The sequence below is a fragment of the Mus caroli genome, unplaced genomic scaffold, assembly GCF_978045245.1.
Source record: "Mus caroli unplaced genomic scaffold, Mus_caroli_1 scaffold_2, whole genome shotgun sequence".
Classification (NCBI taxonomy): domain Eukaryota; kingdom Metazoa; phylum Chordata; class Mammalia; order Rodentia; family Muridae; genus Mus; species Mus caroli.
In genome coordinates, this window is record NW_028227257.1 from 21,805,182 (window position 1) to 21,828,105 (window position 22,924).

General features: G+C 45.9%; 1 protein-coding gene across 1 annotated transcript in view; it reads right to left on the reverse strand.

The window, feature by feature from the left end:
• Nucleotides 1-22,924, reverse strand: part of Ctnnbl1 (catenin beta like 1) — a 158,884-nt gene that overhangs the window by 112,253 nt on the left and 23,707 nt on the right. The window contains exons 2-3 of the mRNA XM_085832700.1: nt 10,017-10,205; nt 4,604-4,710 (exon numbers count right to left, since the gene is read on the reverse strand). Of these exons, the coding sequence (XP_085688826.1) occupies nt 4,604-4,710; nt 10,017-10,205 (296 nt within the window). The remainder of the gene's footprint in view (nt 1-4,603; nt 4,711-10,016; nt 10,206-22,924) is intronic.

Consider the following 22,924-nt stretch of genomic DNA (forward strand, 5'->3'; position numbering starts at 1 on the left):
GTGTGGTCAAAGACAGAGCATTAACTACTTATCTCTGAATCGTGGTTTCCTTATCTTCCTGGTTGAAGGATAGTGAGGATTTAAAGAAAGAATACATATAAAGTGCCTAATTACAACAGTGTTGGCACACAGCAGCTGCCTTGAGTCTGTTATGTTCTCAAAAAGACGATTCTCTTCTGTTCCCACTGACCACGTACAGCACTCATTTAAAGCACACATACTATTTGCAGAAGGCTGTCTTCAGGGAGCCAGCATAGCTTCTGCAACACATGACTCCCAGCCAGGGCAGAGGTCAGGTGAGAAGCGATGGGAAAGCAATAGAGCAACATATTAAAACAGTAACCAGGCAGAGATGGGGTCATGGACTCCATCTGACAGACAGAAAATGTTCCCCTGCTCTGCCCATGCTCATTTGGTTCAGACACACAGGATGTTCTTCCTCAACCTGAGAATGGATAGTAACAAATGACCTCAGTGTTCAAATCCACAGGCCTACAAAACATGACAAGTCTGAGATGCCGTCACTCTAGCAGCCATCACTGCACAGGGACCGTGACAATACTTCCACCCAATTAAAACAGCTAGCTGTTCTCAAGGTGTGGTCCCTTGATATGGCTGAGGCAGCAGGAGATCCCTAGGGAAGGGAGAAACTGAGAGATCAAAGACTTTATAATTTTAGGTACTATTAGGCCTTTTTACACTGCTTTTGCCAGAATTCACACCATGGAGTTTTCTCAAGGTCTACACAACAAAGTATCCATTGTATGTGTATCACACTGGAACATGTGAATATGTGTGATGTCTGTGGCATATGCAAGTGTGTGTGCTAATGGCAATGTACAGAGGCCAGAGGAAGATCTCAGGTGTCCTGATCTGTTGCTCTCCAGGTAAGTCCTCTGATGAACGGAGAAAATGTGGAGTTAGGCTGGTGGCCTCAACCCCCATGGTCCTCCCGTATCTACCTCCCAAAGTGCTGGAGCTCCAGACACATGTGCAGGCCTTTCCCAGGGATGCTAGGAATCTGCGTTCAGGTCTTCACGCTTGTGCAGCAAGTACTCCTGCCCAGCGAGGCATCTCCCCAACTCCTAGACCATTACCCTGACAGCTAGAAGAATATGAGCTTGCATGTTCTTGTGTTTGCTACGGTTTTCTGAGAAAAACACTTTAGGATACTCTCATTTGAGTGCAAAGGAGCCATGAGACCAATAATGGTTGTGGATCACTACACTAAATGGTTGCGTCCCTGCGAAAATGAAGAGAAGTACTAAGGACTTACTACAGAGGCAGTGGGCTCAGTGTGGGGTTTGGGAGAAAGATCGCAGACCCCAGTGGAGGCTGCGGGTGGAGGGCTGCCGGCTAAATCTGAACCGCAGCCAAAGGAAGAACAACATTTGGGCGGATGCGATCAAAATGACACATGCAGGAAAATAAATCGGAACGTTTCTGATCTCAACTGCAAAGCCTCATTCAAATATGCGGGAGCAATCTTCATCTTAATTGCCCCTCGCTGATCTAGAGAATTATGGAAGACGTTGTGCCAGCAGAACTCAAGGTTAAAGCACCCGACAGATTCCTAACTGCTTTTTGACACAACAAAAAAGTTCTTTATGTGTAATTTCAATTTTTATATGTTCAAGTTTTAAACTAAAATAGCACATAAACTTATTTCTCAATGAAAAACACTTTTTAAAGAACATAAGCCTCTTCCTGAAAAGCAGCTTATCAGCCAGAGACCAGTGGTACCTGAGGAGAGGATGGAGGCCACGGCTGCCATGACTTCACTGCTCTCAACCACAGGGCGATGGAGGCCAAGTGCACGAGGTGATGCTGCCATTCCAGGCAGGATTTGAATCTCACACTTTCAGTGTTATCAGTGTTTCCTCCGGGGGATTCTTGGCTTCCACACCAGGGGGACAGAATAAAGATGGCAAAGACTGCACAGCTCTTGTGTTTGCTGAGCATCTGCAGCTCGGTGGGCTTGACACCCATGCCACAGGGACAAACAAGACACAGTCTACCCCAATAGCAAGAGCTCAGCATAGAGGAACAAGAAACAAACAACGAGGGTGTTAAAGCACGGCCGGCCATGTCTAGGTAAGAACGAGGAAACACACGTGGCTGTGGTGAGAATGAACGGACAGAGCAGGGAGCCTGGAGCAGGGAGCCTGGAACAGGGAGCCTGCAGCAGCTTTCCGAGATTACACCTGTGTGCCCTCAGTCTGCACAGTCGGGGTTTAGGCATCTATCCTACAGGAAGACATACACACAGAGGCATATATACAAGGAGGTCTACCCAGCACTGCTTATAAAAACCAATGTTTAAATTAATCTAAACTGCTAGAGATGGCTCAGCAGGTAAGAACACTGTCTGCTCCTCTAGAGGACCAAGGTTCAATTCCCAGCACCACATAGTGGCTCACAAACATCTGTAATAGCAGTCCCAGGGGGTTCAATACCCTCTTCTGACCTCCATGGGTACCAGGCACATATGTGGTACACAGATATACATCCAGGCAAAACACTCATATACATGAAATAAAATTTAAAAAATTGTAAAATAACCTAAAGACCATCAATACAAAAATAACTAAATACATTATGGAATTTCCTAACTATGAAAACAAAAGATAGAGAGACAGGCACTAATAGGAAAACATTTTCTGTTTTATAAACCCAAATTTGTGTAGGCTAAATTTTTGTATAGTATAAAACAGGGTATAGAAAACAGGCTAAAGGGATCATCACAGAATTGGTCACAAGGTCAGTTATAGATACTGGGGTTGTAGTAGGATGGATACAGTGAAGAAACTTCCTTTTCATACTCTACTTATGTACTCAAATTATTATTTACAATAGTATCAGTCTGTGTGGTGCTCGTATAATTAAATACACACACACACACACAGAATGAACTTTTTTTCCTATATGGTGGAGGTCAGCACAATGCCAGAGACAGTGCAGGTGCTAGGATGCTGGGCTGTGATCTAGCTGCTATCACAGTGGGCTGGGCACAGGGGGCTGGGTGTTCTCTGACACTCTCCATCCACAGAAACAGAGAACTGAGTCACACTGTCTCCCAGGCTTGCTGTGAACACTCTCTGCCCTCCAGCATCCGGGACTTTGTGTTTTCTCTCTACCTCCCCCTTTCTCATCATCTCGTGCGTGCATGCATGCGTGCATGTGTGAGTGTGAGAGTGGGCATGTCTAAGTGTGTCTGTGTGCAGGGACACATGCCAACGCACACGTGCAGAGATCAACACAACCTCAAGTGCTGTCCTCATGCTCCATCCTGTTTGAGATGCTCTTTTCTCTGCTGTGCACATCAGGATACCTGGCCCAGGAACTTCAAGGGATTCTCCTGTTTCTGCCTCCCAAGGGTTTAGGCATTCCCAAAAGTACCCACACTTCACCCTCTGAGCCAACTCATCAGGCAGGCTTTTCACTGTGTGCCAGCTGCACACCAACCATGAGGCCCGGCCCAAACACTCCCTCCCTTGTGAGGTCCTCAACAAAGCATTTGCTTCTTCTCTACACCCCCACAGCATTCTACTTCTATCTCTATCTGTGTATTTCCTTCTACCTCACATTAACAGTCAGTCTCCCTAGTAACCTACAAACTTGAGTGCAAAGATCCAACCATCCAACTCTTAATTGCCTCAGGGCTTTGGGCCTATTAAAATTCATTAAACCATTTATCTGGGAAGGGAGACAGGCAGGGAAGAAAACATAGATTTAGAACACTAAAATCTATACAAATCTTTAATCCTTTTTAATTGGGATTCAAGATTGAAAGATCCCATATCCCACACTATGGCACCTCACAGTAAAACCCATATCAGGAGCATCTATCTACCGGGTGCAGGTGCAGGGATCCAAGCTAGCCATTGTTATCACTTAACTTTCCCAACAACCCTGTAGCCTTACACAGAAGGGACACGCAAGGCTGGGAAAGATGTGGTCATTTAGCGTCATGCAGTGGTCCCACGCACATCTGTCTGACCCCTAAATTGGGCCATTTTCTCTGCAATAAAGTTTCCACCAGGCAGCCATGGGTTGGTATTGGGGGCACTGAAAGAATGAGGTAGGAAAGAGCTAGAGTGGGGCCAGCTCACAAGGCTGTCCCAGAGCTGGCAGCCAGGAGCTGGCTTCTGAGCACATCCCTGAGTACTAAGCGTGTTCAGCCAGCCAACAGCACCCAACAGCTGCTTGTTTTCTGTAAGTCTGGAACTGCAGGGGTTGCAGCTATCAGAGAACGCAAACCTGGCCTGTCCTTCTCAAATCAGCCTCCCACTGGAGGTCTACTGCTACACTGGTACGCTGGAAGATCAGTGCTGTCTGCTCTCTCCCAGTGAAGGGAAGCAGGAAGCTGGACACAGACTTCACTAGACTCTGCACTTCTCCTAGTCAACACCTGTCTTCGTGGACTCCGACCATAATAAAGCATAGCCCTCAAAGTCCTATGTGCCCTTCCAGTGGCATCCCAAGCATGTGGACAACACTGGGATGCCTGACCAAGTCAGAGAAAGCCAACAAGTCAAACAACAAATCCAACAATTAGAACACAGGCCGCCACGGAGGAGAGAGTCAGCAAAGAGGAGCTTACTTCTCCGGATTGTCAGGAAACTTGATCCGCAGCTCCTGGTTTTTGTATGATCGCTTCTCAAATGTGAGAATCATCTTCTTCACTGAGCTTTCATCCAGCGGCTCCTCCTGGAACAAGGATAACAGCTTCAGCGTGCTAATCTCACATTCATGGTCGCTCTCACCATGGCTCTTTGTCCAACCCACTCTGCCGCAGACCTCCGTAAGCTCAACACACAGCATACACTTTTGCTCCCCAACTAGAATGACAGCAAGGAGCATCGTCCTGGGTGTCAAGTCTAATGCCCTGCCTCTACCCCAGCAAGCTCTGTCTCAGGCGTAGAGACTCAGCCAGCAAAGGTTTCTGAGGCACACTGTGAGCAGAGTAAGCAAAGGATGCTGCGTACTGAGGCAATGTTTTATCTTCCTTCTCCTTTGATGCAGGGGTAAGAAAGAGTCAGAAACCAAGAAGAATTTGCACCAGGGCCCCTAGTCTCTTCTTTACACCAGAGGTCACAAACCAGTGTGCAGGCTGAAACTGCTCTCCTATCTGTTTGTACTCAGCCCAGAACTGACAAATGGCAGCTAGGGAGCCACACACAGTGCTTCATTCTGTGCTGGGGTCTGAGGAACTACTGAGAGAGAATCGAGACAAGGACTTTGAAATGCTAGTGGAGCACCAAGCATTAGTTCATCTTGAGCCAGATGTGGCTAAAGCAAGAAGATCATGAGTTTAAGGGTAACTTGGCTACATGGATGTGGTATGAGGAGGAAGGGAGGGAGGAAGAAAGAGAGGGGAGGGAGGGAAGGGAGGAAGAAAGAAGGGAGGGAGGGAGGGAGGGAGGGAAGGTAGGTGGACATGCTGGTGAATAGTTGGAGATGATATAACATCCTATAATCTCAAAACTCGGATAAAGGCAGTGGTATTGCCTCAGTCTGAGATCAGTCTGCTCTACACAGTAAATTCTAAGCCAGCTATAGCTATCTAGGGAGACGTTGTCTCAAATAAATAAACGAATAAATATTAAATATAAAAACTAAAGCATTGCCTGGTGGTGGTGCATACTTTTAATCCCAGCACTCAGGAGGCAGAGGCAGGTGAAAAAAAAAAAAAGAAAACTAACACTACAAGTGAGTTGTCTTCCTTCATACACTTCAGAGATACCTAGGGAAGTAGTTGAGTTGAATATTATACATTGAAGGGCTGAAGAAAAAGGGCTCAGAGGTTAAGAGTTCCTATTCGTCACAGATCTTGAGTTCCCAGCACCCACACCGTGGCTCACAACCACCTGCAATTTTAGCTTCAGGGGATCTGATACCCTCTACTGGCCTCCACCAACACCTGCAGAATGCACACACGCATGTACGCACAGGCATGTACTTAAATAAAAATCAGTCTTTTTTTTAACTTTGAAATAACCTATAGAGATTTCAGAAATGCTGTATCCTCGGTTCACTTGCCAGTTTAAAGTCACATGCAGTAGTGCACCCTGCTCTCTAACACTTTCCCAATTCCCAGCTCCTCTGCTGTAAAGTAATGGCCATAACTCACACCTAAAAGCAATAAAGAAACCGCTTTTAGGAGAACTTGAAATAGATCCTTTTGAAAAGCCCTGAATCATCCTATAATTCTGTAAGGACTCAGAAATGCTAGCTATTATTTTATTATGAAATCTCAATGTTCTTCCTATATTGGGTTTTAAGTGGGAGAAGCCTATACATTCATTTTGAACATGATACATTTCTTACTTCTAGTGACTCCAGGATCTGTAGCACTCTGCTGGGCTCTCACCTCTCCCTAATTCTACAGGTCAACAGGGCTTCCCCAACATGGTGAAAGCCAGAGTCAGTGTCTGCCTTGGTTGAGACTCAGAGCCTAGATTCCCTCTACACTAAGCACAGAGCAACAAAACTTAACTAATAAATTCCTTAAAGCCCTAGCAAGTCTAGCTCAAGCCTCCTCATTAAATTTTCCTAACTGCATCCACTTGGCATCCCAAATCCTTCACATGGCCTACAAAAGGAAAGTCTGGAAGGAACTGGTCCCCACCAACTGCTTCAGCTTCAACAGTTAGCTGGAGAAATGGCTGGGCAGTTACACTCACTGGCTCCTATTCCAGAGGAGCCACGTTTGATTCCCAGCTTCCACACAACAGCTCACAACTGTCTGCAACTCCAGTTCCAGGGACCCAATGCCCTTTTCTGGTCTCTGAGAGCACCATACATGTACCTGTACTATAGGCAAAACACCTGCACAAATAAAATAACAAAAAGTTTAAAACTGAAAGAAAAAACCCAGGGCTGACTTGACTCCTGCAGACCCCCACGCATCCTCACATCCTCGGTCACTGCTGATTCTTCAGGACCTGGCTCACAGCAGGTCCTCACAAAAGATCTGAATAGAGGGAAGGAGGGAGGAAGTGTGAGGAGAATGTAGGCTGGATCTTTCAAGGTCACATAGAGGACCTGAATAAACTGTGTACATAAAACTGTTCGGTGAACTCCAGTAATGAGTAATGTTGTTGTTCTTAATAGCACTAGACACGGCGTGGCCGGCCGACCACTTTCGAGCTTCTCCTCACTTTCCAGCCCCCTCACAGCCACTGCTTCTCTTTCCCTAACATCTTGACTACTTTGAGGGAACTATGTTCATGTGCGTGCAGTTCTGGTAGAATTTCTAGCATCTCCACCTCTCCAGGGCTTGGTCTTCCCTCCTCTAATTCCTCTCCAACACCAGGGAACCAAATTATCATTCTTAGTCATCGGCCTCAGCAGTATCTCCAATAGCTCAACGTCAGAACAGTAGCGGGAGATTTCAGAAAGATGGATGCTAGTGATGTAGCACAAAAAGGACAATAATATTTTACAAACCCACGTGACCACAGGGGCAAGCACCACTTGTTTTCCATCAAATGGGACTTTGGTACCAGTAAGAAAATAAGTCCTGGACTTTTAGCCTTCTGTGTGTCATTTTTACAAAGTGATCTCTTTGTCGCTGCCCCTTTAAAGAAAGGCCTTTCTCCCATTATATTTCTGTCTCCTGGGCTAGGAGACTTACCCATGACAGCTACTGCACCAGTCCCCCCAAATCATCCACACAAGAGCCTACCTTCCAATTAACTGCTGCTACAGGGTGAACAGACTGAGCAGGAGCCAGCGGGAGGAAGGGAGCGTCAGGTCAGCTACACACACTGTGTAAGCCCTGTGGGCCCGCTGCCCTCGGAGAGACAATTCAGAACTCCTGGTGCTTGCCACTGACTCCTCAAAATGTCATTATGTTTAAGGGACAGAACCCTAGATAGCAATGGTGCAGACCCCCGGAAAGAGGGAACTAGTGTCTTTTTTTTTTTGGTTTTTTGAGACAGGGTTTCTCTGTGTAGTCCTGGCTGTCCTGGAGCTCACTTTGTAGACCAGGCTGGCCTCGAACTCAGAAATCTGCCTGCCTCTGCCTCCCGAGTGCTGGGATTAAAGGCGTGCGCCACCACGCCCGGCGGGACTAGTGTCTTAACATAGAAAAAAGACCTGTTTGGAATACAAATCAAGTTGTTTCTTTCTCTCAGATTCATGCTTCTCCCTCATTTTTAAAAGCCAAACTTAGCATCATGGCTTTGAGGGAACTGGAAAACAGCTGGCTCGTAAGAATCCATTTCCATAATTCATATTGAACAAAATGCCAGAGTGCGACAACATATAAGTTAACACTTAAGGATTTAAAAAGACACAAGGTAAGGTCATTTTGTTTTAATCACTGATATTTTGCCTCTGCATCTCTCTGCTCCATTCATTTACTCACTCAATAAATATTTATCAGGGGCTAGAAAGAGCTGGGTGTTGCTCCACATGCCAGAAATATAGCTGTGAACAAAATAGAGGCTGGCTATGTTCATGGGAGGCTGAGGGAAGGAAAGCAAGCTGAAGATAAATACATATTTGAAACTATGAGTCATGCTATGAAGACAATATACAGAATCAAGTGAGAAGTTAGGTTGAAAATGGCCTCAGGGCCACCTCAGAGATGGGACAGACTTCTTGGAGGAGAAAAACGCCTGGACTTGTAAGTGGGAAGAACTATAGCACATGAGGCACCAAGGAAGATTACTCAGAAAGATGCACTGCTGTGTGGCAGCGCCAAGTGCAGCATGGGGGCAAGACTGAGGACAACAGCCCAAAGGTACTGTCTTCCTTCAACCGGTGTGACTGTTGGTTCTGTTTTTCTGAGAAAGGTCTTGCTACATTGCTGGGGCTGGTCTTGAATTCTTGAGCTCAAGTGATCCTCTGACCTCAACTTCTGCATGCTAAGACTACAGGCATTAGCCACCATGCTTCAGCAAGACCCAATACCTAATCTAATAGCACTCTGCACTTCATTCTTAAAAGCCCTACTACCTTGTGTTATTGAGGTTTGGTTTGTTGCTATGTATTATAATGCTAAGTGCAGGACCCAAGACCTGGTTCCCAGAAACTAGAGAATCTGAACGAATGTAGACCCAAGTGACTATGGGACCTTGCCCCCAAGTTATTTCAGGTTGGTAAATAAAGATGCCTACAGCCTATAGCTGGGCAGAATTGAGATAAGCAGTGCTTGGTATTCCCAGTCAGGGGTCAGAGAAAACCATGAGGGAGAGAGAAGAGGGCAAAGAAAGGAGTAAGAAGGCCCTGAGGACTGGCCAACTGGAGTTAAGAGCAGCCCAGACAAAACATAGTAAGTAGTAACTCAGGGCCAGTGATAGGAAAGTAGAATCTAATAGAGAGAGCAGATACCTGCCCAGCTATTGTGCTGATTAAGGCTTATTGTAAATAATAAAATGTGTGCCTTTTATCCAGGAATGAAATGATCAAAAGTGGGGTTGAAGCCCTGGATTGGGATTAAAAATTTCTACAGCAATGTGATATTGACAAGATTTGGCATTTCTTTTGGACTACAGACTATATTTTTTTAAATGATGGGTTACTGGGTGATGGTGGTATATGCCTTTAATCCCAGCTCTCTGAAGGCAGAGGCAGGCGGATCTCAGTTAGAGGCTACCTTGTTCTAGAGCAAGTTCCAGGACAGACAAAGCTACACAGAGAAACCCCCCCCCCCCAAGAAAAGAAAAAGATAAAGGGAGGGAGGGAGGGGAGGGGAGGGAGGCAGGCAGGCAGGCAGATGGGTCTTCTACATGTCCTCAGAACGGTTGGTCAGGAAGCTCTCTGCTTTCTCCTGTCAACACCAGCCATCTTTCCTCTGTGCTCCTGTGATGGTCCTTATCCTGTGCAAATTCTTTTCCAGATTCAACTATCCAACCCATCCTCTGCCTCAGTGCTCTGAAGCAGATTTTCTTAGCCCCACTTTACAGAAGAGACTGGGAGGCTCGGGTAGCACTCTGTCCCCAGCTATGCTGCATGTGGTATGTCAGGGCCACTCTGCGGGCTCCTGCCCAGCTCTGGCTTACTACCTCCTCCTCTTCTTCCTCGCCATCCCTGTCAATAATCTGCAGCAGCCTTTTCTTGTCATCATCTGTGTCTTCGGCTGCTGTGGCCTCCTCCTCGCGATAGCGGCCGCGTTCTCGAGGACCAGTTTGCTTGCGACGTGTCTTCAGTTCTTCTTCCTCATCATCCCGGGGTCGTTTTGTGCCCCTGTTGGGCTGAGAAAAAGGAAAGAAATGTAGGATGTTAAAGCACAGGCATCCAGCATTCTAAAGGCATCCAAGGACCCCGATAGCAAAGTGTCTAGGGTTTCACCTTTCCCACAAAACCACGAGGCCAGTTCCATCAAGTTTCAGACCCTTAATGCTTTTGCGAACATACCATTAACAATGAGCTTTTTTAAAAAAATGAGGTTGCACCACTTCACAAGATTCCCAGAGTATATAGCGGCAAAGTGGCCCTGAAATGGGGATGTGGAGTTACACACACTTTCCTTTCGAGATAGATACAATCCCCAACCTCCAATCCTCAGCACAAATCTTAGGTCAATGTCTTTTTCACATTTCCTCAGTTCAAGTAGGATAATGGTACATAGATACCTTCGAAGTCTACTGAACCCTGAATTCTACTACACAGGAGAACAGATGGCCAGAGGCCAGGCAAGGTTGGCCACTCCTCCAGAGAACACACAGTAATGGCTAAGAGACAAAGGAGAGAGGGAAAGTTTTTGTGTTATTAATCAGGAAACAGAATGCAACCATGGGCCATCATCTGTTAGAACAGCTGAGGGGCTGTGGAGAAGAGGAAAGCCAGTGAGTGCCCTGCTGGCAGGCATGGGAGTTCACATGGCCAGTATGGAAGACAGGATGGAGGCTCCTCAGAAAACCAAAACCAAGACTGCCACCCTATGCTGCAGCAGTCTCCAAAGGAAGTGAAGCCAGTGTGCCAGAGAAGTTCTTGCACTGACACATTCAATGTGATACTGTTCACCAGAGCTATGAGACAGAGGCAAGGTGCCCATGAGCAGATGAAAGAGATGCTCGCCAGGAGAAGAAAGGCTGCCGCTAGCAATGTCTCTGTGTGCACATACCACAACTGCTCAAGCTGGAGGATACACATGCCGAGTCAAACACCACACGATCTCACTTCTAGAAAAGAACTCAGCAGCAGCGACTAAAAGGGTAGTTAGGAACGGCTGGAAGAACTAACTTCAGTCATCTAGTGCGCAGAATGGCATACAGTATATACTAATGCCCTGCATACTTCAAAATTGGGAAAAATATTTTAAATTTTCCCCACAAGAAGTACTCACTGATGGATCTGTTAATTTACCAGGTTAAATCATTCTATAATGTAAACATATGTCAGAACACATTGTGCCCTATAAACACAGAGTTGTCAATTAAAAACAAACAAACAACCCTGCTGCAGAGATGGTTCAGTGCTGAAGATCTGGGTTCAGGTCCCAGCATATAGATGACAATGGCTGGGCATTGCTGCACAAGCACCTATAACCCCAGCAGAGACAAGGGCTTGCTGTGCTGCCTGCCTGACAGCCACGCACCAGGTTCAATGAAAGACTCTGACTCAGAACTAAGAAAAGTGACAGAACAGAGCCCTCCCTGGCCTGCATGCACACGCACCCCTGTATACAACACACAGGCACGTACACTTGATATGTCATCAGTTGTTTAATTATGTGTTTGAATGTATGTTGGTGCACACAAGCGCCAGTGCCCTCTGGGTTGGAGAACAGAGTCAGAGCCTTTGAAGCTGGAGTTGAAGGCAGTTGTGAGCTGCCTGCTGTGGTGTGGACTGTCCACAAGCAAGCAGTGCATGCTCACAACCTCTAAGCATCCTTTCTCTCCAGGCTCCAAACACTTTCAAACATAAAAATTTTCCAGAAGTAAAGAACTGTGAAAGGAAGGTGGCAAGTCTTCAGCCTCATGGAACTAGAACTTCCGGGTTCCTCTGTGGACCCCTGGGGCCCTGCTGTTCCTTTGCAGTAGGGCCCCAGTAGTTCCCAGTAGTTCCTTACAGACACAAGGTGCAGAGGCCTTCTTACTGCTGCTTCCTACAACATTAGAATAAAGCAGGTACCTTTAAAGAAGTGGGCTCCAAGGGACAAGACCACTGTTGTTTCTAGTCTGCCCTTGACAGTGGCGGCACTTAGCTTCCTCCTGTTAACTGTGGCTCTACCACCTTTTCTCTCCATCCTGCAGTCTCCTCTGTGTGGAGAACTCTGGAGCTCATGCTGAGGAGAAGCACCATGGCGGACACCAGGACACCAGGCAGCCTCATCTCACCTCTCAGCTCAGCTTGCCACTGGAACAACTCTGGGCAGATGTTCTGCCTCCCTAAGCCTTAGCTTTCTAATCGCAAATGAGGATTACAACCCGTTTCTCTGAGAACTTTAAAAAGCTGCTTTTAAAGGGAAAGCACTCTAAACTACAACAGTACCAAAGAAAATTACCACTCTGAAGCAATCCATGTGATTCTGTCTTCCCTAGCACTTGAGATGGGCTTGTATGAACTTTTCCTTCTCCAATGACAACTGCTCACACTGATAGCTTGATAGTGCAATGAGGGCTGTTACTACCAAACAGAAGAAAATGCAGTGCTCACCGACACCCTGCTAAGGTGTCTGGTAATAACAGACAAACTCCCATCACGCACATCACACATCTTGCCTTGTGACTGCTACAGAATTGCACCACGCCAGGGGTGCAAAGTCATTCTCTGTCCAAGTGAATGCTGGCGGGTCTACACACCAGGTGCTTCAGTGAGGCTGAGCAGACGATGGTGCTTAGGAAAGTCCAATTAGACAATTCTGTTTGTAGGGTACCACCTGCTATTTTTCACTCTCTTCTGAGTCTCTCTGGGACACACTCAATTCCTTTAAGAATAAAAACCTACTATTATCATTACTGCTCTGCCCTTAAAGGTATGGGGTGGGAAGGTGGTGGGTTGGAGGAGCGCAGGCCAGTAGCTAAGGACTTCAAGAAAAAGAGGTGGATGTTCTCATGTGGGAAGGGAAGGGAGGCAGCTTCATCCTTGAGGAGCCAGGCTTCAAACAGAAATCTGTAGCTCCCCAGCAGGTAAGAACTTCAGCCTCCTGGGAACTCGCATCTTTCAGGCTCATAGAGCAAGCCCGCCCTGCTGCGATTCTGATTACTGAGAGCTGGCTGCAGCAGCCAAGTCGAGGCATGAGCTCCAGAGTTCTCCACACAGAGGAGACTGCAGGATGGAGAGAAAAGGTGGCAGAGCCACAGTTAACAGGAGGAAGCTAAGTGCCGCCACTGTTAAGGGCAGACTAGAAACAACAGTGGTCTTGTCCCTTGGAGCCCACTTCTTTAAAGGCCAGGAGAGGAGCTTCATCGTTACTTCTAATAGTTCACTGAAATAGCACATTCCTTGGGCAGGACTTTAATCCACCACACCCCTGGGAACCAGAAGCAGTTAAGAGTTCCATTGTATAAGCAGGGAACAGAATGCCAGGGGTGCCAGCAATCTCTCAATAAACACTTGCAGAGACACACTGGAGAAGGTGCCCATCCACCTTGATTACATAACTCTCCTTGACACAGTTCTGAGGGACTTAAATGTACCCACAGATATAAGCCATGTAAGATCTTGGTTAAATTAAAGTGGTATTTGTTAAGTCATTAACAGCCACGACAACAACAAACTTAGTATAAGACTTCTAAGGCGTGAAACCCTGTAATGAGGTGGCCCAGTAGCACTCCCAGGTTTCCAGTTGGATGCTGCTTAAACTGGGTCATGGGGAGAGGTAGGGCCAAGTGTGAATCAGCTTCTGGAAGTTTTCTGACTGGTCTCTTTCAACATCACACACACAGCATCAGTTCCTCTTGGAACTGGCCTGGCACAGTAGAGTCTGGCCCTGGGACCTTTACCAGCGCAGCCATGGTATCTCCTTCTCCTATAGGTGGGCAAGCTGAGCAAGGGAGGCCCTGAGATGGTTTGTTCTTTTGTTTTGTTTTGTTTTTTCCTCAAATTTTTACTCAGAGGCAAAAATTTTGCTCTTCACTTCTCTTCTAGGCCTCCAGTTGTCTCTTTTCAAGAGCCAACACCCTCACCAGAGCTTCCACTCATCCCTGAGATTCCAGTGTAGAGCTATGAACTAGGCTGGCTCCTTCACAAGTACTTACTAAGTGCCAGCAGTGGCTGAGGCTCTATGAGGACAGGACAGATGACCACATCCAAGACAGACACCGCCTTGTTATCACTTCACCAGAATGATAGACTAATCAAACAGAGGGTAAGCCATTGGCATACGTTTTGTTAATAGCTACATTTTTTAAAGTAAAAAGAAACAGGTAAAATTTAATTCCAGTAGATATTTTATTTAGTACAACATACCTAAAATAGCAATTTAATATGTAGTCAGTATTTTTTTAATGCCAGCTTACTTTTTCTTTTAATACTAAGCTATTGGCATATAGCTCACATTTACACTCACACTCAGCTCAATCAGCCCAGCCCCACCACACGTGCAGGGCCACCATCATACTGTTCCTGATGAGGCCTCAGCAGAACCTACTTCAGCACAATGAATGGAGCAGGGGCTCTTAGAAAGCTCTGGAAACCTACAACAATCATGAAGCAAAGTCTATACCCTCACCTAGAAGTAGACTCCTTGATATGTAGCCTTGGGAGAGCAACTGATTACACACGCGCGCGCGCACGTGCATGGGAGAAACTCAGAGCTGTCAGACTGATTTCACTGTGGGGAATCAAAGAACTGTTGATCCAAAAGAGAGAACATAACACCAGAGTCTGCCAGAGGTCAGTGGCTCAGGCCACGAACACTCTCCTTGTGTCTCACACAGCCAATCTCAAGAGGCTTAAGCCATTCTTACAAGTCACCTCTGGAGACTAATCTGCTCTGGTCCCTGAACGGTAGGTATTTGGCATCCCTCAAGATGAAGGAATGACAAAAGCGACTGCTCTTAATAAAGTCATTTCTCTGCTTCAGCTGCCCACAGGACAAGAGAAATGATTAAATCTTAACTTCTCCTGATCCAGACAGAGTATGAGCCCTGAAGTGCTTCTCTGGCCTCCTTACTTCCCCGGTCAGTCACATAGAAGGTGGAGCTCTTGCCAACACCCAACACACGGTCAGGGGGCCTCTGGAAGACACAAGAAAGGACTCGCTGTTCTCAAAGCTCATGGAGGCCTCAAGATCACAAATATGCCTCAGGCTTTCAGTAATATCTCTCTCTCTCTCTCTCTCTCTCTCTCTCTCTCTCTCTCTCTGTGTGTGTGTGTGTGTGTGTGTGTGTGTGTGTAAGCACACAAGCATGCACTTCTCCACCCTCCCCCACCCCACCCCTGGAAAGTGAAATCAAGACATCACCACAGAAGCTTTGAAAGAGTTAAAGAATTAAGTAAGCAAACCGCCTGCAGTACTCCCTGTGTACCCAGACGATATCCAACCTAGGCTTTAGGTTTCATTTCCCCCTCTCTATTTTTTTTTAATTAAAAAGCAGTGAGAAGCTGCAGCTATAATGAGGGGCTGTGGGAACATGCAGTTATATTGGACTCAAAGTAATGTACCATAGGAAGAGGCTACATCACCAGAACGAAGCCTAAATTAAAACTCCACTATGAAACCCACTCCATTTCCTCTGGGCGTGCAATCTGTATTATCACATTTATGGTCTGTCTCGACCTCAATTAGACTTAGGGGTGGGGGGTGGGGAAAGAACTTCTATAGTAAGCAATAATGGTATCATTATGATAAATTATGAAAAGGTACAGTGCAATTATTAATGCACAGCACATGTGCACTGGGATACAACAGTAAAAATGCATGTTCATGTGTCTAAAGATAGTGCAGCCTTCCAAGTTACCTGGCTCAGGAGATAATTCATGAAAGGCACTTTCACAATGACAGAGGGAAAAAAACTCACCCAATTCCATATGGGAACTAGAAAACATCAATAGAAGCCCTTCATGACCTTGAAATAAACCACAAATTCTTCACCTGGCAACAAGAAGCTCAGATAACCTCAGAAAAGGGTCTATCCAGTGAGGTCTGATATGCTGTTGCTCAAGTATTAAATGCTAGGAAGAACTCAGAAGTATGAAGTGTAAGACAGAAATGTCTTAACTAGAAATTCTAACCCAACTTGTCTATGGTGAGCAAGAGTGCAAGGCTCATTTCCTTTTCCATTCTCACCCAAGACTAATTGGAAGACAGAGAAGAGAATGTTGAGGACACCACAGGTCAGTAGGCCAAGCTCCTATTATATAAGAACATGGACTGCCCCCCACGATAAGAGAGGAGAGATGTATGTAGCTAGCAGACATCAACAAAGGCTTCTGATGGCCAGAGCCAGTGATCAGCTCTGTTTCAACAATGCTATCCTAAATGAAGAATGGGTTTGGAGTCAGGCTTTTCTAAACTCAAACCCTGCTCCCTCTACTTGAATCTGAGAGGGTAACTTAACTCTAAATGGAGGTTAATAACCCCCTTCATAGACATTTCCAAGCATCTATCTACTCATAGGGTATGGTGTGACCCACAGAGTTCCCCATCTTTGTGACACTTGATTCAAAATCAGCAAGGTAGAAGGAGGCTTTAAAATGTGGGTTCCTGGGCAAGACGTGTAGCTCAGTGGCAGAATTCAATCCCCACTATCACTTGGAGGAAAATAACAAAAATAAAAAAGGGGGGGTACTTTTGATTATCAAAAATATTTACCAGGTAACCTTCCCCACTTGTATTTTGGCAGCTGTGACAGAGGAAGAGGAAGGATACAATAAGCGAGAGTCAATGACAACCTCTCTTCCTGATGTTTTTTCCCCTTTGGTTTGTTTTGAGCACTAGTTGACTCTGTAGCCACTGGACAGCAAATGTCTGACCTCCCCTTGCCAGGGCTCTCACTAGAGTGAGTCTGTGGGCTCAGACATCTTCCATGTCACACAATGGTTATCTACTTGAAGTCTGATTTCTCTTAGAAAACGTTTCTGGGCAGATATGGGCTGGGACTCTCTGGACACCTCTGTTGACCACAAGTGTCACTCCCCATCTTTGGATCTTTCCTTCAGTTTACCACACCGAGGAAAACTCAGTGGCCCTACAATCAGTTGCCTTCCCTGGTCCTTGCCCTTGAAGGACAAGCCTAGCCTGACTCACATTCGGGCTTTAACCATCAACTTTATTTGAAGACAGTGATCCCATTTGCCTCTTCCTCTCCTGCTGCTTTTTCTTCCTCAGAGTAAACGCTTCCAATAGGAAAGCGGGGGTGTGCGGCACAGAGGAGAGAGGGGAGCATACACATAATTAAATTCCTCCTACCATGACTTTGGGATTTCATCATTTTAAAATGTTCTAATACCCCGTGAGATAATTAGACATTTGGAATGTCGAAGCCCGAGCTTGGGGACAGATCGGTCTAACCAATCTGAACTGCTCAGAAATCATTGGCTGTTAACCTCTCCTGATTACCTTTTGTCGGAATAAAAGGTAGTTTTCAAACATTCCTTCTTACCAGATGGTAGTGAGAGGCCTGACCCAGAAGCTGCAGACGAGCTGCGGTAATGAGTTCCCCCTGCCTGCACCGACTGCACATTCGCTGGTGACATTTTACAGTGAGGACTTCTGGCTCAATCAATATTTGCAGGCATGAAACCTGCCAAAGTTAACATCAGGGCTCCCTTGCAAATTTGCTCAAGGCACAACTGAAAAGGCTCATAGTCTCTTCCACTGCAACTACCATAAGCCAAAATTCATAATTAGAGATCAAAGCAATCAGAGACAGAAAATTCCACCCACCAAAGGCTGTGGGGACGACTAAACAGACCACTTTCCAAAAAGTCTCATGTAAACTTAGTGCTGAACCAGCAAGAGAGAAGCCAGCAGGCCACACGTACTTTTAGGGAATATATAAGTGCATATATAATTTGCTTTTGCAAATTCACAAGAATTAAAACTTGAAAAATATCAGTGAATTGTGGCCATCTACTAACTTGTATTTTTGGAAGGCTGCTATGCTATACCACCATACCAACGACATCTGCCTGTCTTTTCAAGGTAAAAAAATAGGTGCCAAGAATTCTTCAAAACCTGCAGGAAAGTTACCTCAAAATATAGAGCCCCCAGCCATTCCCAATCAACCAATCAATAAAAGTACAGAGGCCACGGTAACTCCTGGGCAGTCTACTGTCCACAATGAGAGGAAATACGTAACATCAAAACCGAAGGTAAGATGGCAGAATAGCAGTCCCCCTCCAATGACCTGATTCAAGAGACCGGTCAGCAGAAGGAAACAACAGAACCTACTGCAAAGAGAGAAAAAGAGGAGGCAGGATCCCTGCAAAGCTGGAGAAGAGGACAGGCAATGCACTAAAGAGGCTCCAGCTCAACTCAGCTCCAACTACCAGCTTCCAGAATGGGGGGCAGTAGAAGACCTTAAGGTAAGCCGGGTGGCTCTGTGGGGGAGACACTAACAAACCCACTATCTTTAGGAGAAGCACACAGAACTCATGAGCTTCAAACCAGTTTCCAGGTTAGTGAGACAGTGAGCGCTCTGGCAGACAGGTCGGCAGTGAATTTTGTCGGTGTGCACGGGCAGGGACCTGGCATCTTGAAAGAGAACCTACTGTTTGAACTGTGCTGCCCTGGAAGCTGGGGAACAAAAGCACAACCACATGTATCAGCCTGAAATTAATTTGCCACAGCCCTCCAGGAGCTTTGGGAGTGTGTAGAGAGCAGGAGGGCCAGACGGACAAGCCAAAAGAGCAGTCTACAGAAAGCTTGGCTCGGACAGTGGAGTGCACAGGGAACGGTAGCCCACCCTTGCTTGCCAGGAACAGTACTCACCAGCTAAGACCCCTGAGACACAGCTCAACAGGTGGCGCCACAGAGCTGCCAGTTACTGCCTGCAGCCTGAACCCTGAAGCTCCTGCAGGCTACACAGAGCTGCATCCCTGCAGCAATATTTTGGAGGTCTTGAAAGCAGGAAGACTTCCTCTGCTTGGGCATATCTCAAGGCTATGGCTGCTTCCAATATTCTCAGTGCCTTGAGAGACACCCCTCGTTCCCACACATTGAAAAAATATAAAAGCAAAATTCTAGGCCTTTAGGCCCAGGCTTGGGAATGTGACCTCTGTGACTCAATGCTCCAAGGTATGCTAATCATAAAACAGCGACATTCCTCCACCCACCCGCTTCCTGGGTTCAAAGAGTGTTCATTCAAAGAATGTGCTATTGTTAGGGGCTCTTAAAAACTGTCTTGAGAGATAACCCGAACAATTAATTACCAGGTATTCCTTGTGACTCTTATGACTTTGTACTTCCTTGTGACTCTTTGTTTTGTTTTGGTTTGGTTTTTTGGTTTTTTGAGACAGGGTTTCTCTGTATAGCCCTGGCAGTCCTGGAACTCACATTGTAGACCAGACTGGCCTCGAACTCAGAAATCCGCCTGCCTCTGCCTCCCAGCTTCCTTGTGACTCTTAACTGGTATCTTTGGTATTTTCCAACAATGCCCTCCCCACTTCCTTGAGTTGTGGTTTCTTCCTTTAAATACCCCCTTACCCAGCTACTCAGGGCGCCATGGTCCTTTACCCCTGGGTGGTGTATGAACGTGGGCTCGAGAGCGCTCTTGAATTAAAAGTCCTCTTGCAGCTTGCAGCAAGACTGTTTCTCGTGAGTGATTTGGGGTGTCGCCTCTCCTGAGTCATTACGTGGGGGAGTCCTCACGTTGTGGGTCTTTCAACATACAAGAAATTAGCTACTCCAGGAGATGTGAGAGAGGTGTGGTCACCCAGAGAAGGGAAACAGGGTGAAAGAAGACAGTTCTGAGGAACATCAGACATTTGGGCTGTATTGGTTCAACATCAGCATAAGCCACCAGGAAGACAAGCACCCAAAGTCCAACCGACTGTTGCCCACGTGCGATGCCAGCAGGATCTGTACAGAGTGTCCAGGAAGACGCTGCCAATGCCAGGTCGCCTTCTCCCTCAGCCCTGTGCTCCTCATCCTTTCCTGGTTACTCTTGGAGCAGCTTTTTACTTTACCATATTTTAAGATCTTCTTATCCCCTTCACATGTTCATCTTTGATTACTGAATAATTCTTCTCCTCCTGATCGTTCTTCTCTCCCTTTCCCCACACCCCGGTTTCACTCCCAAGCCTTCCCCTTCCCTCCATCTCTCCTACACATGTAGCCGCACGACAATTTTACTTATAGGGGGTTGCTTTTCTACTGCCATGATTAAGACAGCACCACCAAGGCAACTTATAAAAGAAGGTGGTGTGACTGGACCCATGGTTCCAGGGAGTGAGAGTCCACAGGCATGGGCAGCAGCAGGAACAGTTGCAAGTTCACATCTCAATCCACAAGGACACAGACAAAGACACACTGAGAATGGCATGAGGCTTTGAAACCTTACCCCTTCGGGCCTTCAATCCTTCCCTCAACTCTTCAGAGTCCCAGAACTCTGTCCAGTGTTTGGCTGTGGGTCTCTGTATCTGTTTACAACTTGCCTTTTTAATGTTCACATGTATGTGCAATTGCCTGTATTGTGTGTACCATGTGCCCAAGCAGGATAGATCGGGACATTGGATCCCCTGGGTGCTGGGAACCAAACTGAGGTTCTTCTCTGTGAGAGCAGCCAGTGCTCTTGAGTACTGAGCCATGTTCCAACCCCTTTCCTAATTTCTCACTCTTCCCTTTCAAACCATTCTCCTCCACCCTCTTCCTTCTCCTTTCATTTATTCATCCTTACTTTCCCCTTCCCTGTGGTGACATACTAGCAGGCTTGACTTCCTATCTCGCATGGTTTGACTATGTTGCTGCTGTAACAGTCTGCCTTCTCTCTTCTGAGTGGCACTCAGGATTGAGTCCTCAAATGTAAGCCTCTCAATAAAACTTCTCAAATAAAACCAGAAGAGATATCTAAACCAACAGAAATAAAATCAGCACCATGGAAACACACACACACGTTTACACATACTCACTCATACACACACACAAGCACATGCACACAGAAGCAAGGCAAAATGACCCCTCCAAATGATATCTCTTCAATTATTGAATTAAAAGTTCCTAAAATTGGCACAGTGCTGATTTCACAAAGTTTAATTTACTAACAAAATAACCAAAGAGGATACAAACAAACAGGTTTAATCCCAGTCTTGATGAAGAAAGTCGGTAACATTCAGGAAAAAGTCGGCAAAAGGAATGAGAAGATAAGTAATATGGCTTAAAAAGGCAGCAATCTGGAAGGAAAATTCAGTAACAAAACTGAAATCTTAAGGTGGAAAATCCAGAAATGTTGAAAACAAAAACCTCTAATGAACCAAACACACAGCAGATAAATAAGGAACAAATAAATAAACAATAAACAAGCAGATGAACAAAACAACTTACGTGACCTACCCCCCACCCGGCAGAGGAAAGAATCTGAGGCAGAGACAAAGCCAAGGAAACACTACATTCAAACCCCAGCAAGGAAATAAAAAAGCAGCCAGGTCCACAACATCCAAAAGCTTTGAAATAAGGCAAGAGATCAAACCATTGCCAAGCCCAAGGGACTAAAACCTGGAGACATGGAAAACCTATTTAATGAAATCAAAGTAAAAGTTTCCCAAATCTAGAGAAGGAAAGAAACAGACATCCAAAAGAGGCATTTAGAACCCCAAACAGACACAACCAGAGAAAAACCTCTCTGTAACATACCCTAACCAAGATATCAGAACTATATATAACACAAAGGAACGTTAAAATGGTAAGGGAACTCCACTGACCTACAAAGGAAAACACATCAGAATGGCTTCAGATTCTCTCATCAGCAACTCCCAAAGCCAGAAAAGCATGAGGCAACACGTTCCAAGTTCTGGAAGTAAACACTTGCCAAAGAAGATGCTACACCAACAAACTCTTTCCAAACTGACAGTAAAATGAGGATATTTCAAGAGGAGCACAACGAAGGCAGTGCCAACAACCAAGTCAGCCCTGCAAAGACTACTCAACAGAATACTAACCACAGAGGAAGACTGGTGAATCACAAGGGCACTGGAAGGACAAATCTCCTAAGAATAAATGAGCAGACGTGGTAGGAAGAAATCCACTTGTCCAAGTAAACGGCCAACCTCCTAATATCAGTGGGTAGAGACAAAGAGCAAACAATGACTCAATACCAACCAGAAAAGCAAACAAAATCCCAGGAATTACAAACGCCTTGGCTGCAAGCTCCTCTACCTACTGAGCCATCTCACCTGCCCCACGCTCATCTTCGGATAAGTCACTGAAACTAAAAAGCAACAAGGAAACATCAGGATTAAACTACAATGCAGGTGCAAACCAAATGCACAACAGACCACTCTAGCCAACAGAAGCAGAAACACAGGCTTCTGAGCACACCGAGGCCTCAAACAAGCCTAACAAACACAGAGGCAACCTTTTATATTCTATTTAGATCATGATGGGGTAAATCTAAAAATCAATAAGAAAACCATTATTATAAACTACAGGAAGGACACAGCAAGGGGTAGTGAGGCAGGAGGATCTCTCTGAGTTCAGCCGGTCTACAGAGTGAGTTCCAGGTGTCTCTAGGTCACTGAAGAAATGAGGAAAGACATTAAGAGTTCCTTAAGGTGGGGCTGAAGAATGGTTGAGTTAGTGGCTGCCACACAAGCTTGAGGACCTGAGTTCACATCCCAGCATCCATGTCAAAAAGAACAAGGCAGTGTGCACCTGATCCCAGCACTGGGAAGCAGACAGAGATGGAGTCCTGGAGCTGACTGGTCAGCCAGTCAAAACTGTCTCAGAAAAGAAAGTAGAGAGACATCTGACATTGGTTCAGATTTTTAGACACATACATACATGCAAACACACATACACACACACACACAAAATTCCTAGCATCAAATGATAATTAAAAAAACAGAACTTGCAGAACCTTTGGGA